At 42.5% G+C, this 24,682-nt stretch overlaps 2 protein-coding genes across 4 annotated transcripts in view; one reads left to right on the top strand and one right to left on the bottom strand.

Moving 5' to 3' along the window:
- The window catches only part of LOC125899270 (nck-associated protein 5-like), a 122,955-nt gene that overhangs the window by 48,207 nt on the left and 50,066 nt on the right, over positions 1-24,682 (bottom strand). For all 3 annotated transcript variants that reach the window (XM_049593429.1, XM_049593427.1, XM_049593428.1), the window contains 3 exons: positions 19,338-19,406; positions 15,889-15,927; positions 11,102-11,221 (listed from right to left, as the gene is read on the bottom strand). In XM_049593429.1, the coding sequence (XP_049449386.1) occupies positions 11,102-11,221; positions 15,889-15,927; positions 19,338-19,406 (228 nt within the window). The remainder of the gene's footprint in view (positions 1-11,101; positions 11,222-15,888; positions 15,928-19,337; positions 19,407-24,682) is intronic.
- gpr39 (G protein-coupled receptor 39) overlaps positions 1-24,682 on the top strand; it is a 200,400-nt gene that overhangs the window by 146,177 nt on the left and 29,541 nt on the right. The gene's annotated exons all lie outside the window — the stretch shown is intronic.

Raw genomic sequence — 24,682 nt, 5'->3', positions numbered from 1 at the left:
CTCCATCCCAGTTAGCATCACCTGGCTAGACTGGGTGGGGTTGTGGTCTAACCTTGCAGGGTTCTCAATCATAAGACGTCCTGCGTACCCCATCGTCCGTGTCTTAACAGAGCACGGCTCAATGCAGGTGTATGTCGCCCCGTGGGGGTCAAGCATAAAAACAACCTGGGGGGGGTGGGGTGGGGGGGGGTGAAAAGCCTCCAACTGGATTGTTCTAGACTGAAACGAACTCCTTATATTCTTTGGAACAAAGGAGGGGTTCGGTTTAAGAACGGCACCGCTGCAGTCCCCACGAACAAGTAAACAACTTGGGTGGACCGACAGGGCACACAGTTCGCTCACTCTCTTGGCCGACGTCAAAGCAAGCAGGAAGGCTGTCTTGAATGACAACGCCTTCAAGGAGGAGCGCTCCAAAGGCTCGTAGGGGTCCCTTATGAGGGCCTTGAGCACCAACGGCAGTTCCCACTGTGGCACAGAAGTGCGTGCCACTGGCCGCTGCCTTCTGACTCCCTGCAGGAACCGTTTCACCAGAGGGTGGGCGAAGACCGGTCTGCCGCCCACACCTTCATGGCATGATGAGATGACTGCAGCGTAAACCTTAATGGTCGCGTGAGACAGCCCTCTATCAACCAAAAGCTGTAAAAAGGAAAGAGTGTCCCCCACTGGACACATCAGTGGATCCACTCCCCTTTCCTCGCACCAACGCTGGAATCCCAACCACTTAGCCTCGTAACAGGCAACGGTAGATCCAGCTCTAGCCGCTTGTATGGTTTGCACCACCCGGGCAGACAGTCCAGCCCGCATCAGCCTGTCCCTTTCAGGAGCCAGACCTAAAGTGGCTGACCCAGGACCGGCAGCGCCTGTATTGCCTCACCTGCTGCACCACTTCCGGTTGCAGCCTCCACTCGTCCTCCAGGGGACTGCCCCTGGACATGAAGTCGGCCCCCCTGTTCTCGAGCCCTGGAACATGGAGGGCTCTCAGAGATAGTAGGTGCTCTGAGGCCCATGACCACAGGTTCTCCGCCATCACTAGCAGGGCCACGGAGTGTACGCCGCACTGTCTGTTGATGTATGCGACCGTGGTGCGGTTGTCGGTCCTCACCAACACGTCTCCTCTTCAGCAGGTGAACAAAGTGCTGGAGAACCAGGAACACTGCCTGTAGCTCGAGGAGGTTGATGTGACGGTCCTCCCCAGGAGGCCACACACCCCCTACCTCCCTCCCCAGCCAGGTGCCTCCCCACCCCATCAGGGAGGCATCCGTGAACACCGATGTATATGAGGTCACTTGACCCAGCAGTGTCCCGGCCAACAAACGTTGTGGGGACCCCCAGTAACGCAGGTTGCCCTGCACTGTTGGGGGGACCGTCACCAGCCGAAACTTCTGCCTCTTGAGGTCTAAACGTAGGCTGGTGAACCACCTCTGCAGGCGACGCATGTGCAGCAGTCCCAGGGGAACCACTGGGTGAGCCGCCGCCATGTGTCTCAACGCCTGCATAACCGTCAAGGCTGTAACTCGTGGACCCCGTTGCAGCTTGAGAATCTCCTGCTGTAGGGCCGTCCGTCTGGACTCCGACAGAGCGGCCCTCAGACTGACAGAGTTGAGCACAACCCCCAAGTACTCGGCCTGCTGGCTTGGTTGGGGGATGTTCTTCTGCCAGTTGACAGCAAAACCTAGTATCAACTGGGCTGTGTGAAACATGGCCCATTGTTTGGACCTGGCCATTACAATGAGGTCGTCTATATAATATATATAATAAAAGAAGACCCTCATCCCTTGGCTGCGCAGCGGCTGTAGCGCTGCGTCCACACACTTGCTGAACGTACGGGGGCCCAGGGAATAGCCAAATGGGAGCCTCTTGTATTCGTAAGTTTTTCCCTGGAAGGCGAAACGCAGGAACTTCCTGTGTTTTGGCGCCACCTCAACGTGAAAATAGGCGTCCTTCAGGTTGATGGTTGTAAACCAGTCGCCCGGCTGGACCAGTTCCAGCAGCCTCTTTATTGTTAGCATGCGGAACGTTTTGCGACCAACACGCATGTTCAAGGCACGAAGGTCCAGGATGGGTCTGTAACCTCCCGTCTTTTTGGGAACCAAAAAGTACGGGGAGTAGAACCCCTGGTCTTTGTCATGGGGAGGGATGACAGACACGGCCTGTTTTGACAACAGGTCCTGAATTTCCCCCTTGAGAAAATCTATCTCCTGCTGTGAGGATAGATTGTTCTCCTGTATGCCTCTGAACGCTGGGGGGAGCCCACAGAACTGGAGTGAATAACCTAGTCTGAGGGTCCTGTCCAACCAGTTTGTTAACGCACAGCTATTCCGCCATTGCTCGTAAAACAACGTGAGAGGACGTGCAGGCAGCTGTGGAGCGGCTAAAAGAAAACTGTGATACGCCAATTCGGCCCTCTCCGCCACCAAACCCACCATAAAGGGGAGTTTGGCCCATGGGGGGCCCTCTCTGAAAGGGCTGAGCCGTTCCTGAACGCACCAGGCCCATTGTCCGGGGGCTCCGGGGGTCGTCCGTGAACACATCTCCGTTGTCCGAGCCGACATGGCATCACATGAACGCACCGTCATGCTCCGGCTCGTCACAGTCTCTGACAACATGTTGTCCCCACCGCTATTAGATCCGCCCGTGGAATCAATAGCGGGGGAATGAATAGGAACGCTCAGCTCAGTGTTACGGTACGCGAGCGAGCGGCCAGCTGTTAACCTCCGAGTCACAGGGCAGCTATCGGCATCAGCTGCGCCCGTGCCTCTGCCGTTTGACGGGGAGACAGCCCATGTTAACCCGGCCGTTCTACTACAACAGTGCGGGTTCAGCGAGCAAGAAGCCAGCTGGCCAATGTTACGGTCGGGGCGTGCGTGGCGCGTAACAACCATTCTATTGATCATCTTTAACCCAGCTTTGTCATGCTGGCATGATGGATGATCACATTCGCTGCCGTAATTGCAGGCTTAGCGGTGAGAATCATCACTAGTCAGCCGGCAAACGCGCTGCGCTGGCTCGACCGTGAGAGCAACACAGTGTCGGTCAGCATCGCGTGAAGCAAGCCACGCAGTCGCTACAACCATCGGGGAGCGTTTATCTCTCACGCATCGCCGCCGGTTGTAGCGCACAGATGAGGGGACAACGGCAGAGTCTTCCCGGCTGGAAGAAACAACAGTACTCCGCTCTGCTGAGCCTCTCTCTCTCTATTCCCTGACCAACCAGCTGAGTGTGGGATAATGAGCGCAGCGAGAGCTTCTTCGAGCGGTGGCACACCGGGAAATGTAGTGTCCATTTCGCCCTGCACGCGCAAGAAGGAAACCATACCCACAACCGCCACTTCAGTTTTCAGCGGCTCCTGCCACGGCGCCCTGACACATTGCCAAATGTCAGTAAGCGCCGGGGAGACGAACACAGGTTGGGGTGGATGAGCCGGGCCATAGAAACCTTGGCGGAGGCGGCTCACTGGCTTCGGCGGAAACAGAGGGGGCAGTGGAAGCCTGACACACTCCGCCGCTCTCATCATGACTTGCGGGAAATCCAACTTGATTGAAGCGGGCTCTGAGGCGCAGAAGACAGCCGAGACGTCAGACAGGGAGAGCTCCTCATCGTTGTCCTCATCATCTCGGGGTGGCGGTCCAGCAAAGGAGGCTGAAGCCGAGCCGGCCAACAACGCTTCATCAAACAGCACGGTGGTGGTGTGCGCCGGAGCGGCGTGCTCCTCCTCCATGGCGTGCTCCTCCTCCATGGCGTCCTCCTCAAACTCCCGCTGCTCCTCGTCACTCTCGTCGGGGGTCAGGGTGAGTTGATCTGCGCTGGAGAAGAAGTCAGCTCGCTGTTGGCGGCAGACATGGGGAAGTTCTCTGCAGCAAGGGCAGGCCGGGCACCGCTCAAGCCCGGTGATGGCGTGCTGCCTCGTAGCACAGAAGGTGCGGGTCTGCCGGAGCGAGGAAACCGCTGGGGCAGGCCGGGCAGTGTCTCATCTCTTCTAGCGGCAACTCCATCCTAGGAGGTGGTTGTGTCAGTGGGCACTCGCCGATGCTAAAAGTAAAAGGAATGAGGGCAGCTATGGACGAAGCTACTTATATACCCGTCAAAGAGGGCGGGTAAGGTAGGCACGTCCTATTGGCCGGCTATGCACATGCAAAATTTCAGTGGGCCATCGCGTGTATGCAATTGGAGGAGATTATACCCACAGAGTCCAGTAGAGGGCGAAGCCTGTGTGAGATATAACAGGGCGTGTCCTCTGACGTGTCAGTAGTGAGTTTCTGTGCCCTTTCATCACGTAGGCCTCCCGCGGAAAATCTCTGTTCATCCCAAACATGTTTTCTATTGTCCTGAGGACACTGTCTTGAGCCCTACTTTTTAGCCCATGTAAAATCAAAGCGACACAACAGTAAAACATCAGTCACTGCCATCAGCATCGGTGAATGTCATCTTATTTGCCGCTAGGCCAATGACAGTTGCAAGGGCGAATAGTGACCGAAACTGATATTCAGCCAAGAAATTGGTGCATCCCTAATGAAGCTTTAGCAAAAGTTCAGTCAGAAAGACAAAACTTTTCATGCTTGGGCTGTAAGTTTTCTTTCTCACCCTGTCACTCACTCCTTGTACTCCTCACTCACTCTCAGTGTCACTGTCCAGATCTGTCAGTCACAAGCTGTTCTTTTAGATGATTCACAATCAACCAATAGCACAGCAACACACCTTTTTGTCGGCCTATCATCCTACTGATCCTCATTTTAAATATGGTTCTTTCTTGCAGCACTCATGTGTGCCCTCCACCTCCCCATCACCACCTTGTCTTTACAAATTCATCAGCCTCATCTGCCTCAGCAGCCTTGGAGTCAGCAGCCACCTGCACCAGTGTCTAGACTCCATGGGGGAATTTATCTTGCTGCCACTCAGGTTGTCCCTTGATCACAAAATATCTCCCTCTGGTGTCCAAGCGCCAAAGACTACTGTTAAATCTTAATCAGCAAAAATCATCTGTTCATCTGTACACTCATATTCCTTATTAAATATTATCTTTACTTTATTCTTCTCTCTCTCTTGATTGAAATAGCAGTTGTGCTTCATTATAAGTACAATTACAATTACAAGTACCAGAAACCTCCCAGAAAATGACCACACACGTTAAAAAATTCAGTGATCTGATTAATATCAGGACTGTGTCAAACTCCAGAATTTGGCCAACTAATTATAGTTGTAAGTCAACAGTAAATAAATATTGAGACTTTGTTTAATCAGGCTCTAAGGAAAAATATCAGCATGTACAAACTTCTTTCTGGCAGAAGCAGTAGGGCAGCTCTGCAGTGATACATTCAGTTCTCCTACAAGGACAAGATCCCTCTTTCAGCGGAGTCTGCAAGTTTGACCTTTACAGAAAAGGTTAAAGATGAAGGACAGCATTTCCTGCTCTGCTGGCTCGCAGCATTCTTAATTACCTGGTGTGGGAATTCCTACACTTTCCAAGACAACTTCCATGAAGATGGAAAAAGACATATTTGCAGTGTTCAAACAGTTTATCCAAGATTTTTGTTAATTACCAATTCTGTCTGTGATATCAAACTGGTCCCCTGAATACAGAGAGCTTGAATTTGTCAGAGGAGAGGAATCATGCTGAGAACCCTGACAATCCAAAGAGACCTTTAGAAACAAAGCAACTTGAAACTTCTCGCCTGCCTTCTGCATAATGATTATGACTCTCTGCAAGAGACAGAAGGGTCATTTCATTAGAGTTTGAGTAGTTTAACAAAGTTTTGGCTGAAATTCTACCAGCACTCAGGTCAAGACCAATTAAGGATCTATGTTTAAGATGTGGAAAAGACGAAGAGCCAATACAAATCTAAATTTAATATGCGGAAATCAGATATTTTATTGGCCAGATACACTACATTTTACATTTAAGCCATAACTAAAGTAAGTATTAGCTGTCAATCTAACATCACAATGAAATGTCAAATGAAGCCTTTGATACTCATAAAGTTAATAACAAATCATGTTTAAGTAGCCTCATGCACTCCATCAAGGAGTTTTGTCAGACAGCCAGTCTAAATGACATTTATCTGACTCTTCCTTTTTGCATTAAAACCTGCATTTTAATGGACATTTCAAGCTGTAAAATAGACAACGTTTGGAGTTAAGAGAAAGCGGAAAATGCAAACATACATGAAGGTGTGTGTGTGCATGCTTCTGCCACCGAAAGCCATGAAAATCGTGTCTCTGTGATGTTCATGGAACACTTTTGATGCTGATAAAAAGCCTGATGTTCATAAGTTATCCTGTGTATCAGTAGGTTTTATAACTTATGTACTCTAGGTTTATTTTTCATCAAGGAATGGCTTTAGTGCTTTCTCTTATGTGGCATTATACTTGTTTGGTCAGCAGTTTGAGACAATACCTCAAAGGAGGTGTCCAACACCAAAAGCATTAGAGTTGGCAACCCTGAACTCATTCTGAATGATATTCAAAGACACAGCAGATCTGTAAGCTGCCAGCTCAAACCTGCCACTCAGAAGTTGATGTGATTATATGACCAGAATATGGCATTTAAAGGAAATGTTTTCCACAAGTGCATGCAATGTCCAGCTGTAGACAATATTTCTTAAGTGATGCAGTATATGAGCTGACTTTCAAGACCAACAGACCTTTTTAGATACCAGTCATGGGTGTTTTTTAAGGATCAGTCACAGTGTTTCCAGTGAGGATAATGCCACAAAAAGTGGTTGGTTTCTCCAAGACATCACTGCTTTACCTGCTGTGATTGTGAGATAATTTGAATTTGCCTCTGGTACTACACCTGCCAAGCTGCAGACCACTACAGACCACTGGTCAAGACCAACAAACAACAAAACTGGTTTTTAGCAAATCATCACTGTGTTTCCCAGGGGTTTTAAGACATCAGTAGTGGGTGTTTTTTTAGTGATCTATCACTACAGTATGTTTCCAGCTGGGATAGTGCCATGAAAAGTGGTTGTTTTTTCTAAGACACTGCTGCATTTCCTGCTATGATTGTGGGATAATTCTGTGGTGACTTTCTTGCCTCTGGTACTATGCCTGCGAGACGCCTGCTAAGCTGCAGACCACTATTGACCACTGTTTGAGATCAACAAACAACAAAACCAGTTGATTTTAAGCATGTCATCACTATTTTTCTAGCAGCTTTCAAGACACCAGTCTTGGGTGCTTATAGCACATTTTTGCACCACAAAAAAGAGGTTCTTTTTTCCAAGACATTGCTGCGTTTCCTATTGTGATTGTGAGATAATTTAGTGGTTGACTTTCTTGACTCTGGTACTACATATCTGTTTTTGTTGCTGCTTGCCTTCTGCCTAAATACAGAATAAACACACCAAAGCTAAGAGGAGTGAAGCCTACTCAACAAAGCAACAAATTATATTAAGACTGGACCCAGGATCACATGCTTGCAGCCTGATTTCAAATAATGAAGGCATGTGGACAAGCAACACACTGTACCAGTATTTGCAGAGCTGTGGCTATTCAACAGCACAGCACACACTTACAAAGTGTCGTATCTTTGTAATTGGCTTCAACAAGTATGTGTATTCCCGCTGGTACAATGACAGTGAGGGATCCTCATTGCAGTCCAATAGACCAACATTTCTGTTAATTACAGCTTTCACTTCTTTGAAAATGAAGGGCTAACAAGCTGGGCTCCACCATCTATTACATGGGTTTTCTTTCAATATTCAGCTCGAAATTCAAAAAGAATCATCCGTCCATCAAAATTATCATCCATCATCAATTATTCATGGCAGATCTTTACAGCTGACTTTAGAGTCATGCAGAAAGTTTCAAAACAGAACACTTATTTCTATCCTTTGCAACACAACCCTGTTGTAGTTATTTGCAGAACAAGTGTATTTGTTTGCTCTACAGTTTCTGTTTTATGATAAATGCTTGTTTGGAAGATTGTCACTTGCTAAACCCTCAAAATTTGGGAGGTAGGGTACTCAGTGCTGAAATATGCATAAATATAGCATATATCAGTTTTGGAATTTAATACCAAAACAAATCTACTTGTATTATAAATGGATGGAAAGTATGACTCAGCTCACCATTCATATTTTGAAAATACTTCAGATCTAATTGGATTTGATCAGTTTAAAACGTGTCCATCCAGCCAGCGCCGAGCAGCATGAGAGCAGCGCTGCCTCATTATTGTTGGATGCCGATCAAAGCTGCCAAATCCAGCCCCTCAGCAAGGTCACATAAATAGACCTCAAAATACTTAAAATAATTCTACAAAATGAATCAGCCAACCTGTGGATGAAAGAATTGCTGTAGAAAAAGGTTAAAAGGAAATTTAACTTTACAGAGTGCTGTCATACTTAATATCAGTGTTGTTCAAAGGAGAAAATGCATATAACTGCAGTTTACTATGGTGTCTTATAATGTGCATAATGAACATTTTAAAAGAAACATGAGCATCAGCAAAATGGTAAAAAAAAAATAAAATAAAGATGGTCAACAGTAAGTGACAACAGCATTTAGTAAAGACTTTCTTTTTTAGTATCATAACATTCTTCAGTGCTAATTGTTCTGACTTTTCCTGTCCTAAACAGACTCTTTGCTACGAGATTTTATTATTTAAATAACTCCTTTGTAATGCCTAATCCTGTCTTGGTGACATATCTGGCAACCAAAGCACATTTCTAAGGCTTTTGTTATCATGAGCAATGACTGACAAGTTTCAGCCAATAACTGATAAGAAAACAAAAACTAGCACATATTAATGTTGTGTGAGTACCATAGTGCTGAAAGAGTATGTTACAATCATTGTTCATTTGCTGGAGATATTTAAAAATTACTGTGTAGCGATGGTAACAACCTAAATCTAACCTAAAAGTTGCCATAACTGTATTTCTGGGGAGGGCAGTGGAACAAGCTAAAAACAAAACACTGTAATCATCACCTTAAAGAGTGCTGCAGATAGCTACAAGTTAGCCCTGGTTCCCTTAACAAGAAGTCAGTGAGTTTTTCCATTGGATTTTGAATTATTTCAGAAAATAAGCTCTGTGGCAAACAAATGTTTATGACTGTTACATGGTTTATTCAGCAAGATAATCTCAAAAATGAACACCACTGTTGTGATTTTTAAAGTGTAAATGAAACCACCAGAAGTAAAAAGCTAAAATTGGGCTATAAAAAAACTACAACACCGTCACGTGACTTCAACATCGCCAATATAACGAGGCCATTAAGCCACTTGTTAGCAACCGCCTTCTTAAGACTCATAAAAGTTTCAGTAGCCTATTAACAAGTGGGGTATTTACTGATGTAGCCTATTTTATGTCATAGAACAAAACAAAACTACAGACCTTATTTCAGGCATTTAATAAAAAAAAACATTCAAAAACCTACTGACTTCAAGACAAGAGAACTGGAAGTACAAAAATGTTTACTCATTTTTGAGTTTTTGGACTGCACCACCAAGTTTTTATGGCTAAATGTTGGCAAACAGTTGCCGATTTACACATCCAGCAGAGTATCGTTAGTACTCATTTTCAGTTGTGTTTCTGGCCACTTGATGTTTGTAAGTCCACTATTCACTTTTAGCTCTGTTTTTGGTCTCCTTTGAGTTTGAACGATGCTGCCCTTTAGCCAATCACAATGGAGGGGGCGGGGCCAAGACGTGCAGGTGCAGGTGTACCTCTGCGTCAATGGCGACCACTCCACCCAAAACACCGTCTCGTCAACGGGACAACATTTTTTTTTTCTAACGGATGTCTTAGTTACAAAATGTTTGAGCTAACTGGAGTAGTTTCATGTCAAATCTGACAACGGGAGGCTTTTAACAGATGATGTCCTGATGTTAGCTTTGCTGCTGCTGTTAGCTGTCCCTGTCAGCTGCAGCCACTGATGCTTTCTCGACATTGTGATTTCACAAAACTGCTTTGCTAGCTCAATCGTGTTGTAACTAAGATATCCGCTGGAAAAATATTTTTTTCACAGACCGTTTACTGAGTTACTGAGTAATTACAGACACCGCTAACGGGGCTAACAGCTAACGGTTAGCCCAGCTAATCTACAATAACCATGTTATTACTTACAAAACATGCACACAGAAATAGTAATGTTTGTTCAGTCATTGTGTTTCTAGACTTTACAAACATCAGATTAGTCTAAACGGTGATATAGGCTAGTGACATGAAAAATGTGAGATAGGCCTATACATATAGCTAGCTAAACTCTGCTGATTTTCTACCCAGAAGTATTTGTAAACAACAAGGCGATTCCCTGGGAGCACCGCCAGAAGTGAAGGGGGTGAGCGATCCACGAGGCCCCTGCACTTCTGTTAGTCGAAAAACTACAGGCAGTGCCTCCACAGGTAAAGTAAGAATTTTTTTTTTTTTTTTTTTAACCGATGGATTTCCAGATTGATTGTAAATTGATAATTCGAAGGAAGTTAGCATGCCAGGAAAGCAAAACAGTCAACAAAAAGATCCTAAAATGCTTCGAGAAGCTGAGAGGAAATGCAGAGCAGTGTGATAACTGTCTATGGATTGTCAGTTAATCTTTCTTTCTTTTCTTTTTTTTTTTGTATGAAAACATTGATTAGTGCAGCTTTACAGCTCTACAGCCCAGTTAGTGGTGAAGCTCAACAACTGAACATGATGGCTAACGAAACTACAAGAAGGCTCAAGTTTTAACCAATTATCCCTCCCGCTGTATGGTTGAGAGCATTCCAATTAGAGGAACATGTGCAGCTCTGCAGCTCACTCTCCAGCTACAGCTGGGTGGCTCACTATTAGGCTCAATTCTGACATGATTAGCATAAAGGAAGAGTGGTAAGGGGTGGTAATGCCTGTTTGATGACCCACAGTGCAATCTGAACATGCCAATTTGACACTAAGCACACTGGTTAATAATGTACAAAAAATAAGGCCCAAATGGATCCATTTCCAAATCTGTACATCCTAACAATTTAAATTCAATTGCACTCTGGGTAGATTTCTCCCTCTTTGTGGTCCTTTTCAAAGTTAGTAACCTTTAGAAGTAGAGCACTGCTCATGTAAAATTCAAACAGCCTTGAAGCAGGTTAGGTCTGTCAGTGCCTGTTTGTATCCATTGTGCCATGTGTTCCTACCTGGGAGACAGGAATCGTGGACATTTTGACACGTTGTTGAAACAGCACACTCAGTATGCGATTTTGCTGCTCCAAGTCAAATACACGGGTCCGCAGCTTCACACATTCCTCTTTCAAGTCCTAGAAACCCCCCCAAAGAGGAGAAAAAATGGACAGATAACTGCGACTGACGGGGGTATTTCAGAGAACTACACGTGTACCAGATGCTAATGTAACAGAAACACGACACAATGCACAATGTTTTCATGCAAGATGTATCCTCACACTGCAAGGTGTGCTTTCTGTGTAGAATGTTGAAAATATGCACTATCAAGATCGATATGTGGTCCGACACATAAATTAGTGTAATTATCATAAACAAATGACTCCGCATTCAAACGTGTGAAGTAAATAAATGTATGTATGTAATTATTGTAGCAAAGTCATTTTGAAGTGCTCATGTATTTCAGTAATTAAATTTATTGAGGTTTCTTTCCTTCAAACTACCTCCTCTACATTTATCTGATGGCTGTAGTTACCTTGCAGTACAGGGTTCAAATGCTTACAACCAACATTAGAAACAAAATGAACCTTTGTTAATGATCAAGACTTTTATTTAATACTTAGGTACATTTTGCCAAATGCCTGTACTCTTATCAGTCCACCGTTGATCCAGTATTGAGTGTTTGAGTGTTACTTTCATTTATTATTCCACTTGGCTATTTATGTGAATGATTTAAATGATAGTACTCTATTGAACTTTTAATGATAGTAGCCTCTTAGTTGTAACATTGGTTGCAAGATAAGGACTACATTTTTCAAAACTCTTTCAATCCCTCTCCATCTTTTTTTTCTTTCGCTTTGCCTTTATGTGCAATTTTCATCAATACTTAAAACTTTAACGCTGTTTTGTAGTAAAAAAACATACCAACAGATTCCTGTGAAATCCATACCATTGGTTTATGATGAAAAGTGGCATGCCATAGAGCAGGAGCAGGCAACCACATGTGGCTCTTAAGCCCCTCTACTCTGACTGTAAAACTGTGAAGCATATATACCAATATATTTATTTTCTTTTTTTCTTTTTTTTTTTTAACATTTCAACAACTAAACTGAGTGTAATACATCTACTGCCTGGCATCTGTTCCTCGAAATTTTGCAGGACCTGGATGGAAAATGCCAAATGCCAAATCCAAAAGGTAAAAAGTCTTGGAATAAAATAGAGAATGGACAGATTTGTTTGCTTTCACTGCCAGCTCTCCAAAGTTAAGGTACCAAATAATCACTAAAAGTGGCCTGCACAGTAGCCACCTTGTGGTAAAACACATAAATAAATGCTCATTTAGACTATTAATATAGGCTAATTTAGACTTAATAGGCTGTTACCTTCATTGTAAGGCTCAAATATGTTTTGTACTCCACACAAATTTTATTATTATTATTATTATTATTATTATTATTGGTCAAAAATGGCTCCTTTGATAGTAAAGGTTGCTGACCCCTGTCCTAGACAGACTCAGATTTTAGTTCAGTTGACATTTTCTAAAGGATATTTTATTAACTGATTGATTGATAGTGAGAGAGATATAGAGGGAAGAACCTGCAGCAGAGGGGACTGGGCTGGACTCAAACCCAGGCCTCCGTGGTGAAGTCTCAGCCTTACAAAATACTTAACCCACAAAATGACCATCTGTACATTAGGTACTTATTGGGTGTTGCCTTGAATTTGTGAAGAAAACATTTTTCTTGCGTGCCTCCACCGTGAACAGAGAATCCATAAAAGGCGAACAATCATCATGAATTGAAATAAAGAGGGATCTTGTTATATCATATTTGGGTAAGAGGCTGTCGCTGTGGAGGAGCAATGGATGGATCTGACAGAGAAGCAGACAGCCTGTCACTCACAGCAGCCTGCCCTTACTTATGTGAGTGTCTGAGGTCTAAAAAAAATCATCCCCTACAAAACCCCTACAGTTGTTATGAAGGGGGGAATTAGCTTTAAAAAACTGTCTTTCTACCAGGCTGCTAACCTGTTTATTTCTGCTGTGTAACTGGGCATTTTAACATGGGGGTCTATGGAAACTGAGTCGCTCTTGGAGCCAGCCTCAAGTGGCCGTTCAAAGAACTGCAGTTATTGTAGTGGAGCAACTTAGCTCAAAAACAGGGAGGAATTGTGCAATTTTTGATAAAAGCATGAAATTTGGTACACTTATAGCCAAAGGCATTTTGAAAATAACTGGATATGGAGCCATGTTGAATTGTCAAAATGCCTGCCATGGCAGCCATTTTTCAAAATTGCCACCAGGAACAACAGTTTTCTTATGCGGGATGGATATAATTTGATAGTGAGGTGACAATCACTTAAATTAATTTACTAGACAATACCCTGGCCAGACCTAGGGTTTTCAATCAAGGGGAAGTTTACTCACGCTCGCCATCACAGAAACAAAGGGCTGTGCACTCTAAGGCAGCTTTTTCGCACTTGCACTGCCTAACACAACCCTTCTTACATTTGCAGGAGACAAATGACTGCGTCTTTGCAAATAACTTCCGCCTTGTCTAATTCTGTGCGTCACAGAGTAGTATCATAGAGTAGTATAATGAACCTTTCTATTGTGGCCATTACTTCCTGTGGTATGTCATTTGCGGCAGAGGACAGTTTCAAAAGGGCATGTGTAAGCTCTGAAAACACAGCCCATGCAGTCTTTTTCCCATGGCCAAGATAGCTCGATACAGTGTCACAGCCCATCAATGCATGGAACATTTAGCCTGGTTCCAGACCATAGACCCCGCCCACTCAACTGAGTAGGCTTGCATTACTGGTCTGGCATACTTCAATGAATTTGCGATTTATCTCGTCCAAACGATGGACGGACCAATGAACGCCGCGGGTCTAGAGATTAGCCAATCAGTGCCACGCTGATGTCAAGCTGTACGCCGGTGGGTAACTGGTGAGGATAGCAACAATGGCGACCGCTACAGATCCTACAGACCACATTAACGATGCTATCGAGATATTTCGCCACTACTTGCGTTAATGGAGGACCAAATTAAGGAAGCTGCTAAACTGGATTTAACGGCGATGCAGCTGGGCGTGCACGACGACAGAGACATTTTAAACGGGCGATGCTCGCTTGTTTTCGGCACCCCCGAGGCATGGATACTAATGACGTCAGATTCTGGGTGAGTCGCTGATCTCTACTGATTGGTTAGGGAAAAATCAAATTCCTTCCCCCTTGTAAATCGCCTTCAATGGAAGCCATGTCAGACTGAAGGTTCTGGGAGCTTCAGTCTGATACTCAGGCTATGGAACATTGGTAGTGTGCTTGCTTTCTCAGGCCCTAGCCCTACTGCAGGTTCATGGGCTGCAAGGTATCGAAAGTTCTTCCCAGCATCAAATGCCAACCAAAGCTCATGTTCTGGCTGTAAAGTATGCAAAAGGCAATTCATAATGGTATGGTAAATAAATTTAACAATATCCTCAATATCAAAATATATCCATCACACATAAGAAAACGTTTTTTTTGCTGGTGGCCATTTTGAAAAATGGCTGCCATAATTCAAGATGGCTCCATATCCAATTATTTTCAGAATGTCTTTGGCTATAAGTGTGCCAGATTTCATGCTTTTATCACGAAGTGCACAATTGTTTTGGTTATCTGCCCCACTACTGGCACTTCAGAGTTTGGCTTCATTTTTCAGCCATGGAGGTTGCCGCTTGGTTTGAACTCTGCTTAAGTGGAGCTTATATGCACACACATGCTCGGGCACACTCAGGGAGCACTTCACATGGGCGGAAGTGTTGTATTCTAACATTTTAGTGGCGATGCATGTCTGGGAAGTACTGAGCATATGACTGGGTGATTGAGACTTGTATTACACTGCACGAGTTATGTGAGAGTTTGTAAGTGGATGTTTTGATATAGATTTGCTGTTGTTAATGACATCCCCAGTGACTTCAATTCATGAAAAATATCTGCCTTTTTTAATTGTCTGTTCACCATGGAGGCATGTGAGAAAAACAAAGTTTTTGCCACAAATTCAACACAACATACAGTAAGAAAGTGATATACAACTGGCCATTTTGCAGGTAATGGAATGCGCTCTACCCGGTAAGCTACAAGTTGACAAATTATTAAAGCAGATGCAGGAAGTCAGTGTTTTACATTTCACAGGTAAGACTTAAGTCTTGGCTATAAAGCCCCAAGTCAAGTCCTGAACTTTATCGCTAGTGCCCTAAAGAAGAAAAATTCAAATCAAAGCTACATTGTAATTTTATAGATTAAAAGTAGTATTATACTAGCCTACTAAACAAAAGGCCTCACTGAGCAGGCCAGAGTGTGGACTATGTTAAGTGTGGACACCGTTTTGTTTGTCTGTTTTTCTACTGTGTGTTTCAAAATGTGTGTCTTTTTCTGTTTTGTGATGGACATTGGGAATGGAGATGGTGCTGTGGAAAAGAATTTCCTCAAGGGGACAATAAAGTCTAAGTCATACATTTAAAAAAACATAGTCAACATTTTTTGTACTTCTGTTAAATTAACTTTGGGGCTTTTCAAAGCAAACTGATCAGTTGTACTTTACACAGTTACAATGTAGTTCTGCCTGAGTTGAATGGTTTCCATGTTGCTGTCTGTTTTTTATTAAACACAACAGTGTTTACAGCCTCTGTGCTAATCAGAGCTATTCTCTTCTCCATGTCTGCTGGTTGACGTGGCCACTGGCTGCTGGTGGATTGAGTCAAAGCATATATGTGAGGAAAATGACTAGATCATTAATGTGTCAATATTGCACAGACAAAGACAAACCTTCTGTGTGAGGAGGGCCTGGACCACCTGGTTAGCGACCTTGAAGAAAAGAGAATAAAATATGTTAAAATATCTTAGGAGTTTGGTCATTGTTTTAGAGTGTATTTCTGAACTTTTTGTGAAGCTTTGAGATGCAGAGAGACTGTAAATGAAAATGACCCAGTACAAACTCCATCAGAGAGAATCTAGAGACATGTAAGATGCTGTGAGGACAAATTGACAGCATATTGCATCACAAAGTCGGATTTTGTGAAATCACACAGCAGCTGCCTGCAGTTAGTATCTCTAACTTTATTCTCAGCACATAAATAAACCAAAGTCTGAAAATCTGACCAAATGTCTTTTTAAAAGAATGTTTCTCTTAGTCCCTATACAACGTATTGCCTGCCTTGATGTAACTGATATCAGACTTACCAAACTTTTATATTCAGATTTTTTAGAGAAAAAAATAAACATTTTAGTTTTCATTGTGAATATAAAACACCATAATCTGAAATGCCTTTTTTCCTGCTTATTTTGATTTCTGAAGCAGAAGCATACATTATACCTTGACACTGGAATAATAACTATGTTTCCACTTTTGTGTGCCGCAAAATGATTTCCCTCCACCTCTTTCATCTATCTATCAAAACGACTCGCCTCAGCTCATTCAGACCATGACAGAAAGCCTCCTGAATGCTCTCCCCAAAAAGATTAATGTGCATAATAAGACTGAAAAGCAGGAGAAGAGAAATTCATCCCACAGCAGAAACTCTGAAATTTCTGTCCTCAACCAGAATATGATAAATTCTCATGGGCAGCAATCTCCATGGTAACAAGCCCATTAGTGAGGCCTGTTAAAAAAAAAAAAAACAAAAACCAAAGTGGAGCAGTCCAGTCGTGCTGGCTGGAGAGAGATGAGGGAAAGACAGAGAAAGAGATGGAAAGACAATCAAAGTGTTGTCAGGGAGAAAAGGAGAGGGAAGGAGAGCTGGGAGTCAGTTCTCCTGAGTGGTGAGGCACACTGCTCCAGCTCTCATTCTCATATAGCCCAGGGCTCTGTTGTCTATCCACTTCAATTAGAGATGTTCCTTTCTCTTGGCCTCCTCTATGGATTTCACTAACACTATAGATAATAGTCTGAGTGTGTATGTGTATCTCTTAACTACCTAGAATCTGTCTGAGTCCTGACCAAATGATAACATTATCTGGCCTGAAGTTAATAATTTATTTCAACATTTTGGGAATTTTTATTAGTGAGGGGAGAAAATTGATACAACACAACTGTGTGTTAAGAAAGGAACTGGAGTCCGGACAGCCTAGTTTAGCATAAAGATTGAAGGCAGAGGGAAACAGCTAGCCTGTCTCTGTCTGACAAACTCCACCAACCAGCACCTCAAAGGCTCTTAACTTTACTGAATAACACATTGTGTCTTATTTGTGCAGTAGCTAGTCAAATAAGACATGTAGTTTGGCAAAACCCCCCCTTTAAAACCACAGTTTTTTAAATTTTAACATTAGGGTTTTTGTATAGTACAAATTAAAAGAACAAGATAAAATGTGTTTAGAAGTCCGTGTATTGTCCTGCTGCCTTGAATCTTTACGCTAAGATAATCACATTCTTACCCTACCTTACACTCCCTTTTTTATTCTCATCAAGAGTCAAATGAGAAGACTGATACCTCTCTCTAAATAAGCCTAAATGCTAATTTAGTAGCTACAGTGAGGCGGGTTAATTTAGTATAAAAACAGGCAGGGAGAATCAGCTAGCTTACGTTAGCTTGGTTCTGTCCAAAGTGGATAGCCTACAGAAAAAACACACACTTGTAAAGCTCATTTATTTGCACATTTCATCTCATTTGTTTAATTTGTACCCCCCAAAATGAGGTATATAAATCTATGACTTGTCATTTTACACTTTGGCTTTTGTACAGAATAAAGAAATAAGATACAAGCTGATGTGTTAAAGGGGGACTTCACTGACTTCACACATGTTAAGTCTGTAAAGTCTATTTCTATCACACATTTGCCTGGGGGGGCTTTAAGAGTCCATCTTGGGGAGTACTAACTTTACTACAACTTTACTACAAAAAAGTAGTATAAAGCCTTTTGTGGTTCCAGAGTGAGCTACACAAAATCTGGTAAATTGCCTCAAGTGATGTAAGTCCAGGCTACATTAGTCAATGCTAGCATAACCCAGATCTCAGACCAAACTGTTAGTGGTCACCATAGACCAATGGCTGTAGCTACCATGATGTCACCCATTGGTTTGTTGACTACTGTTTTGAAGCTTGCTTTTTTTTAGCCAGAAATGACCATATTTGGATGAGAGGTAGGAGCTGTGGAGGAGAGAGGGGTGGATCTAACTAAGAAGTTGAGGTCACTATCAGCACTCAAAGCAGTCCACCCTTAATTACGCAAAACTTTAAGCCTCAATAAAGAGCAAACAGAGAAGTCATATTAAAATGAACCTCCTGTACAGTTGCCATGAATGTTGAAATTGGCTGTAGGGACCAAAGCATTTTTTTGTACCAGGCCATCCGTTAGCCGAGCGTGCTACTTCCGTTTCAGCCCTGCGCTAACTTGAATGGGGATAAAATTATTTAATTGTGTGGCTCTTCTAGACTTTGTCATGGGAAAAAGTCTTATGGGGCCTGATGGCATCATGTGACTGACTTGCAAGTTGTAATTCTATGATTTGACCACTATGACAATTGCCTTCAAAGCCTGGTGCACTTCCTGGGGGACTGGTTTTAACTAGGAAGAAGAATGTTTGGAATAAAACAGACTATCTGGCTCTGCTGTGTCAATTTTGATAGTTAAAAAAAACTGTCCATTGTGAGTCCAGCAATAGTATAGAAGTGTAATGGTAAATCAGTGGAATAGGCCTGCTCCTTTAATTAATGAACTGTAAAGGTTCTGGTGGATTATGCTGCCTTTGCTGCCCCTAGTCGTTATGCTAACTTAAGTTAACTACATCCTGGCTCAAGCTTCATATACATGAGGTTAATATCCATCGTCTCATCTCACTTATGGAGAAAAAAAAAGCAAATAATTAATAATTTTCCCAATTCTTTAGAATGAGATATGGATATGTGTAGGATGAAGTTAATGTGTAGCTCTTATGATGATTTTCTTATTTTCACTTCTGTTGAATGTACATCCATCCAATTGGACTACAACAAAGAAAAAAATAATGGTTAAATTGGAACAAAGGCTGCTTCCTAGAAGTCTACACAATACTGAATGCTCATAGAATTATGCTGACATTGTGGAAAGATGACAGCAGTGGTATTTTATACAGTGACAGTGTTTGCTAGTGCAAATCAGTACTGACATTGGATACAAACAGGATTTCCAATACAAGATAAAATAAATGTTTCTGTAGTAAAATGTATTGTTGGACTACACAGTTCAGATACATAGGATGACACAAGACATGTTTGTTCTTTGAGAACAGTAGCACTTACCTCATCCAGACAGCGTTCATACTGCTTCCTCTGATTGTCATTTTCTATTGACAGAGCTGAGTTCTCAGCCTGTACAGACAAAACACAGACAGATAACCTGCATGAATTACAGCAATTACTTCCGAATGCACTCTCATCTCAATATCGAAATGGAATTCAGAAAAAGTTGTATCAGTAAGGTTTCATGTCTCAGTTGAGAGTAAAAAATACATGGCAAAGAATAAGGTAATTTCTACAAAAACAAATGTGAAATATATAATATAACTAAAGCTTTTGATGATATTTTCTCCTCTTAGACAGACAGAGAAGCAGACAGAGGGATAGATCAAGAGGTTCTCTCCCTGCAGCACTGTAGGATTAGCAGGTTCACTGGAGAGAGATGGTTAAATGAATGATGCTTTAAATTTCAGGTATCCAGACTCCATCCTGGAGCCCTTTGCTGTGACTGTAAGGCGTACTTGAGGTACCCCAGGTATAATTCAATTACCGACAGAGGTTTTGCACAACGGGGGAACAGAAACCATTCTGGGAACTCAGGAGGTGATTTTCCACTGAAATGATTAATCCAGTAAATCTTAAAGGCTAGACTATCTGAGGTGGCTTGTTTTCACGTAGTGCTGTGGGCAACTCCTCTGAACGACACGTTCACAGAAAATCACAGAAAAGGCTGATAATGCCAGGAGTGAGAAGAATTAAAAAAAGTGGCCACCTCACACAGCTTGACAATGTCCTCAAGCTAACCCCAAGGTGATAGCCAAAGATAATCACCACAGTATCTCCTAGTTAAATGAATGCTGCTGAAATTATACTAATCAATAACCTAGGACTGATCACAATGAACCACACAAGAACACTATGCATTGTTGTGGCTCAGTCTTTTCTTTGGAACAAATGTCAGGGCAGTGGTTAAAAGGCCACAGATCAGCCCAAGGGCATGCAGCTGGTGTGTGTAAAGGTCAGGGAAGTCCAAGTTATGACTTTGAACTTTGAGTGTCTGAGCCTCATATGGTATTGTACTAAGTTAGCCTACTGTCTTATGTTAGCGCCAACGTATCCTCATACAATGGTTTGTATGATATCATACGAATTAGCATCATACGAATGACATTACGTACTTAATGTTAAGTTATGCATTTAAGGTTAATTTATGGAGGTTTGGTTTAGGCAAGTTAAGTTACCGAGGTTAGGTTTACAAATGGAAACATGGTGAGGACATATGTTTAAATGACTCAAAGTTCACATGGTTCCCAAACATGGTCTCCTGGGAAAAGACTCAGGGTATAGTCCTGTGTTTTGTGACCCATCCACCACCCCAACCTACAACCATAGAGACTGCTCATCGCTTTATTCTTTACGCCCATCAGCACACTGGTCACACGATCACAGCCTGGCTCATCATCACGTGGCATATGTATGAATTTTGGTGTATTACTTTTCGTAGGAAAATGTATAAACTGTGCATGAGAACAGTCTGGTGAGCTCACACTTGCTATTGATGTGTCACATTTACAAATGGACATATTCAATTTACATGTTATACAGCAGACTGCAAATTGTTGTTGCTTGTTTGTTTGGGTGTGTGTTTGTTTGTTTGTTTGTTTTAAGGCAGACGCTATTAGCACCCAAATGTCCACAGTCAACAATGCTATTTGGACCAACAGTGTAAATAGCCATTGTGGCAATCAAAAAGTCAAATCAAATTCAATCACACAAAAAGCTTGATTGGGTCCAGTCAGACAGCTGAGAGTAATGCTCTATATTTTTAAATGGTCTGTCATTTTCTTAGCTTGTGCAAAGTTCTCTTACAAAAAAAACAACCATCTTACAAATACATGGTTGTTTTTTGTATTAAGGTTTTGCAAATGTTTAAAACAGTGTTTTTTTCGTACATGGAGAACAAAACTGAAAGAGCAAAAAGAGACGTATTAGAAGTATTACTCTAAGAATAGAAGAAATCAACAGCATCAACATGTGTGCAGATTAGGAACAGGTTTTTGTTTCAACGTAAAGGGCACAATAATGCTTGTAACAAGCTGGAATTAACAGGCAACATGTTCTTAAATTCACAATAGGAATAGGTTAGTCTTAGGTTAGGAAATTGGAAGCTGAACATACTGTGGACTGACAAATCACAGTTCAGATTTATTCAATCTAACCACTGAGTAGATTGCAGACGGCCCAAAGAAAAATGGCTTCCAAATATATTTTGATTTAGGCTATTTATATTTTTGAATTAATTTGTAGATCCATAATGATCAATGGTCACTCACACTATCTGGACTGGACAACAAATTCAAAATCCAAATACCAATGTATTCTTCCATCATGCAACACTGTGGGGATGTTGACTAAATATAAGTTTTAATCATTCATTGTCTATGGTGCAGTTCCAGATTTAATATTCAATGACATCACAAGTTAAATACTTACTTCTCTGGCTTCTGGCTTTGAAAGAGAGTAGCTCATGATCATAAATAATGACTGAACTTTCCTAGGCAGTGGAAACATCATATTGTAATTCTTAATTTGTTTTGTTTTCACTTTTATTCTTTTTCTTTTGGGGCCGAAACTATTTCAAATGTAAATGATACATTTGGTGCCTGAATTATACTGGTTTTATCTCTCTGAAACAGCAATTATTGAAGAAAAGAAAGAAAATATTATTATAACGGGTGATTTCAAAGTTTTGAACAGTGGTGTATGTCATTGAATTTTGTATTTAATCTTAATTCAGAAATGCTAGGAAAAACACTTTTTTGCATCTGCATAATGTAGCGCTTCTAGAAAGCTTCCATAGAATTATCCAGAAACCCAAAATAAATCACTTGCAAAGATGTAAATCTCTGGCAGTGTGCTTACTGCCATGCTCCCTCGTCCTTGTTTTGCACAGTCAACATGGTTGATCTGCAGTGAGCATTGCATCCATCAGTGTTTTAGCCTAAACTGTCAAATTACACTGAATATTAGTTTTTGGTTGAGGAGCTGAGAGGAGTCAGCGACTTCTCCTCAGTGAAAAGCCCAGCAAGCTCAGTTTGTTTTTATTATTCATCTTTTCACTTATTTGTGGTTCTTAGAGGGTTTTTTTTTTTTTTTTTTTTTTTTTTACCATTTTTCACGGTAGATTATATGGAAGGTACCCAAGTGTGCCATGACTGGAAAGTAGTTTCCAACTAAATGGAAAACCTTGTAATGTTTCTCCAGTTCAGCGTTAAAGTTTAATTACAAATGTGGATAAAATAAAGGCAGCCACCATGAAGAGGCAATGGCATGAAAACCACAAAATACACTCAGAATGATCCATTAGGGTCAACAAAGTAGACAAGAAAATTGATGTAATTTAAGGCGGCACTTTATTCTGAAAGATCATCACTATGACAAAGTGGTTATGCAGGCTTTCTTAAGTACTGGACCACAGTTTTAACACAGGAAATTAAATATCACTGAAATATCACTGAAATGGTGATACGGTGGATAGTGAAAATTCAGTAAGCATCCATGCTGGTAATTACTTGAACTTGCACACAATTATTGGGACGTTATCAGGATACAACATATAAGCCTTTGCAGTTGATGCGTATATGGTTAAGACTGAATATGCTGCATGCAATCATTTAGGAAAAGAATGAAATTCTGCCATTGCATTTGTTGTTTCATCAGTTTAATTTGACCCCTTTGCTTGGTATTTTCTTTTTATTTACAGGCTTTTAGCAGAGTCACTACATGTCTTTGCTGGGCATGACATACACTGATCAGCCAAAACATTAAAACCACTGACAAGTGAAATGAATAGCTTTGATTATTTTGTTCCAATGCATTGTTCTACTGGGAAACCTTTGGTTCTGGCATTCATGTGGATACCACCTGACACGTTCCACCCACTCAAACACCATTGCAGACCAAGTACCCCCACACCCATGGCAACAGTACTCCCCCAAGGGCAGTGGACCCCCAGCAGAAAAAACAGCATGCCACACAATAGGATCCCTAGGAGTGTCCTGTGATTTCTGGCACCAGTGCGTTGGCGGCAGATCCATTTAGTCCAGTGGGTTGTGAAGTGGGTTAATGGCACATGCCACAGATGCTCATTCAGATTGGTGTTCTGGGGAATTTGGAGGCCAGGTTGACACTTTGGGCTCTAGTTTCCCGGCTAGTTTCGAGCAGCGCAACCAGAGGCCGCTCAATTTGGTAGTTTGGCAGACCGAGGTGCGCTGAGATGGGTGTGGTGGCGCAGCAGGGGGAGGTGTCGACAGATCCAGCTTGGCGCAGTGACAGTTTCGTGCCCAAAGGCTTCGCCAAAGGTGCGCTAAAAGCTTGCCAGCTGAAACCAGGGGCTCTGGCTTCCCGGCGCAGCGCAGGGTGGCGCAGGGTGGCGAACCCCACGCAGAGCTAGTTTCGAGCAGCGCAACCTGAGGCGTGCTCAGTTTGGTAGTTTGGCAGACCGAGGTGCGCTAAGATGGGTGTGGCAGTACAGCAGGGGGAGGTGTCGACAGATCCAGCTTGGCGCAGTGACAGTTTCGTGCCAAAAGGCTTCGCCAAAGGTGCGCTGAAAGCTCGCCAGTTGAAACCAGGTCTACTGTCAGCGCAGGCGGAGCGCAGCCGGTGTAAGCCAAAGTTTGGCTGACCGGCGGACAGTGCGCACTAGTGTTGCATGGTATACTGGTACTAAAATAGTACCGCAGTACTAGAGTATTCCAAACGGTACTATACTGCATTTGGAAAATACCGGTACTTTGAAATTGATTCAATTCATTAATTTAGTTAATTTATTTTACTCATTTATGCACACAAACGCCTTTCTTGTTCCTATTGGAGCACAGATTGCACAAGTGGTGTGTAAGACAACACCTGTATCAACATCCGCAGCTGGCGCACGTGAAAAAAGACAAGAGAAAGTCTGCCTCACAAAGGGAGACAACACGAGACAACACAAACTTGGTGGAACATTTGAGTTACCAAATCGTGATGTCCATATTGAGGTACTTACCGAACCATGACTTTTTTGGTACCGTTACACCCCTGCTATTTATTGTTCTAAAGGTTTGTATCCAAAAGGACCTTTCCTTAGGAAAAGTACCAAAGAGTATCGAAAAGTACCGAAATTCATATTGGTACTGGTACAGAAACAAAGATTTTGGTATCGTGACAATACTAGTGTGCACACGTCACCAAAACCTCACAGGCAGGTTTCCAGAATATCAGGCACATTAACGATGCAATAAATACCCAAAAAACACTATTCAACGCAACTATCTGCAATCAGCACATAAATGTATCTCTATATCGACTGTCCTGTCACATCTGATGTCAGATCAAAGGGGATTGGCACCGTTTGGCACGTTTGGCAC

Source organism: Epinephelus fuscoguttatus, linkage group LG13 (assembly GCF_011397635.1).
Source record: "Epinephelus fuscoguttatus linkage group LG13, E.fuscoguttatus.final_Chr_v1".
Taxonomy (NCBI): Eukaryota; Metazoa; Chordata; class Actinopteri; order Perciformes; family Serranidae; genus Epinephelus; species Epinephelus fuscoguttatus.
The sequence above is the reverse complement of the archived record's forward strand: the minus strand, read 5'-3'. Positions and strand labels throughout refer to the sequence as shown.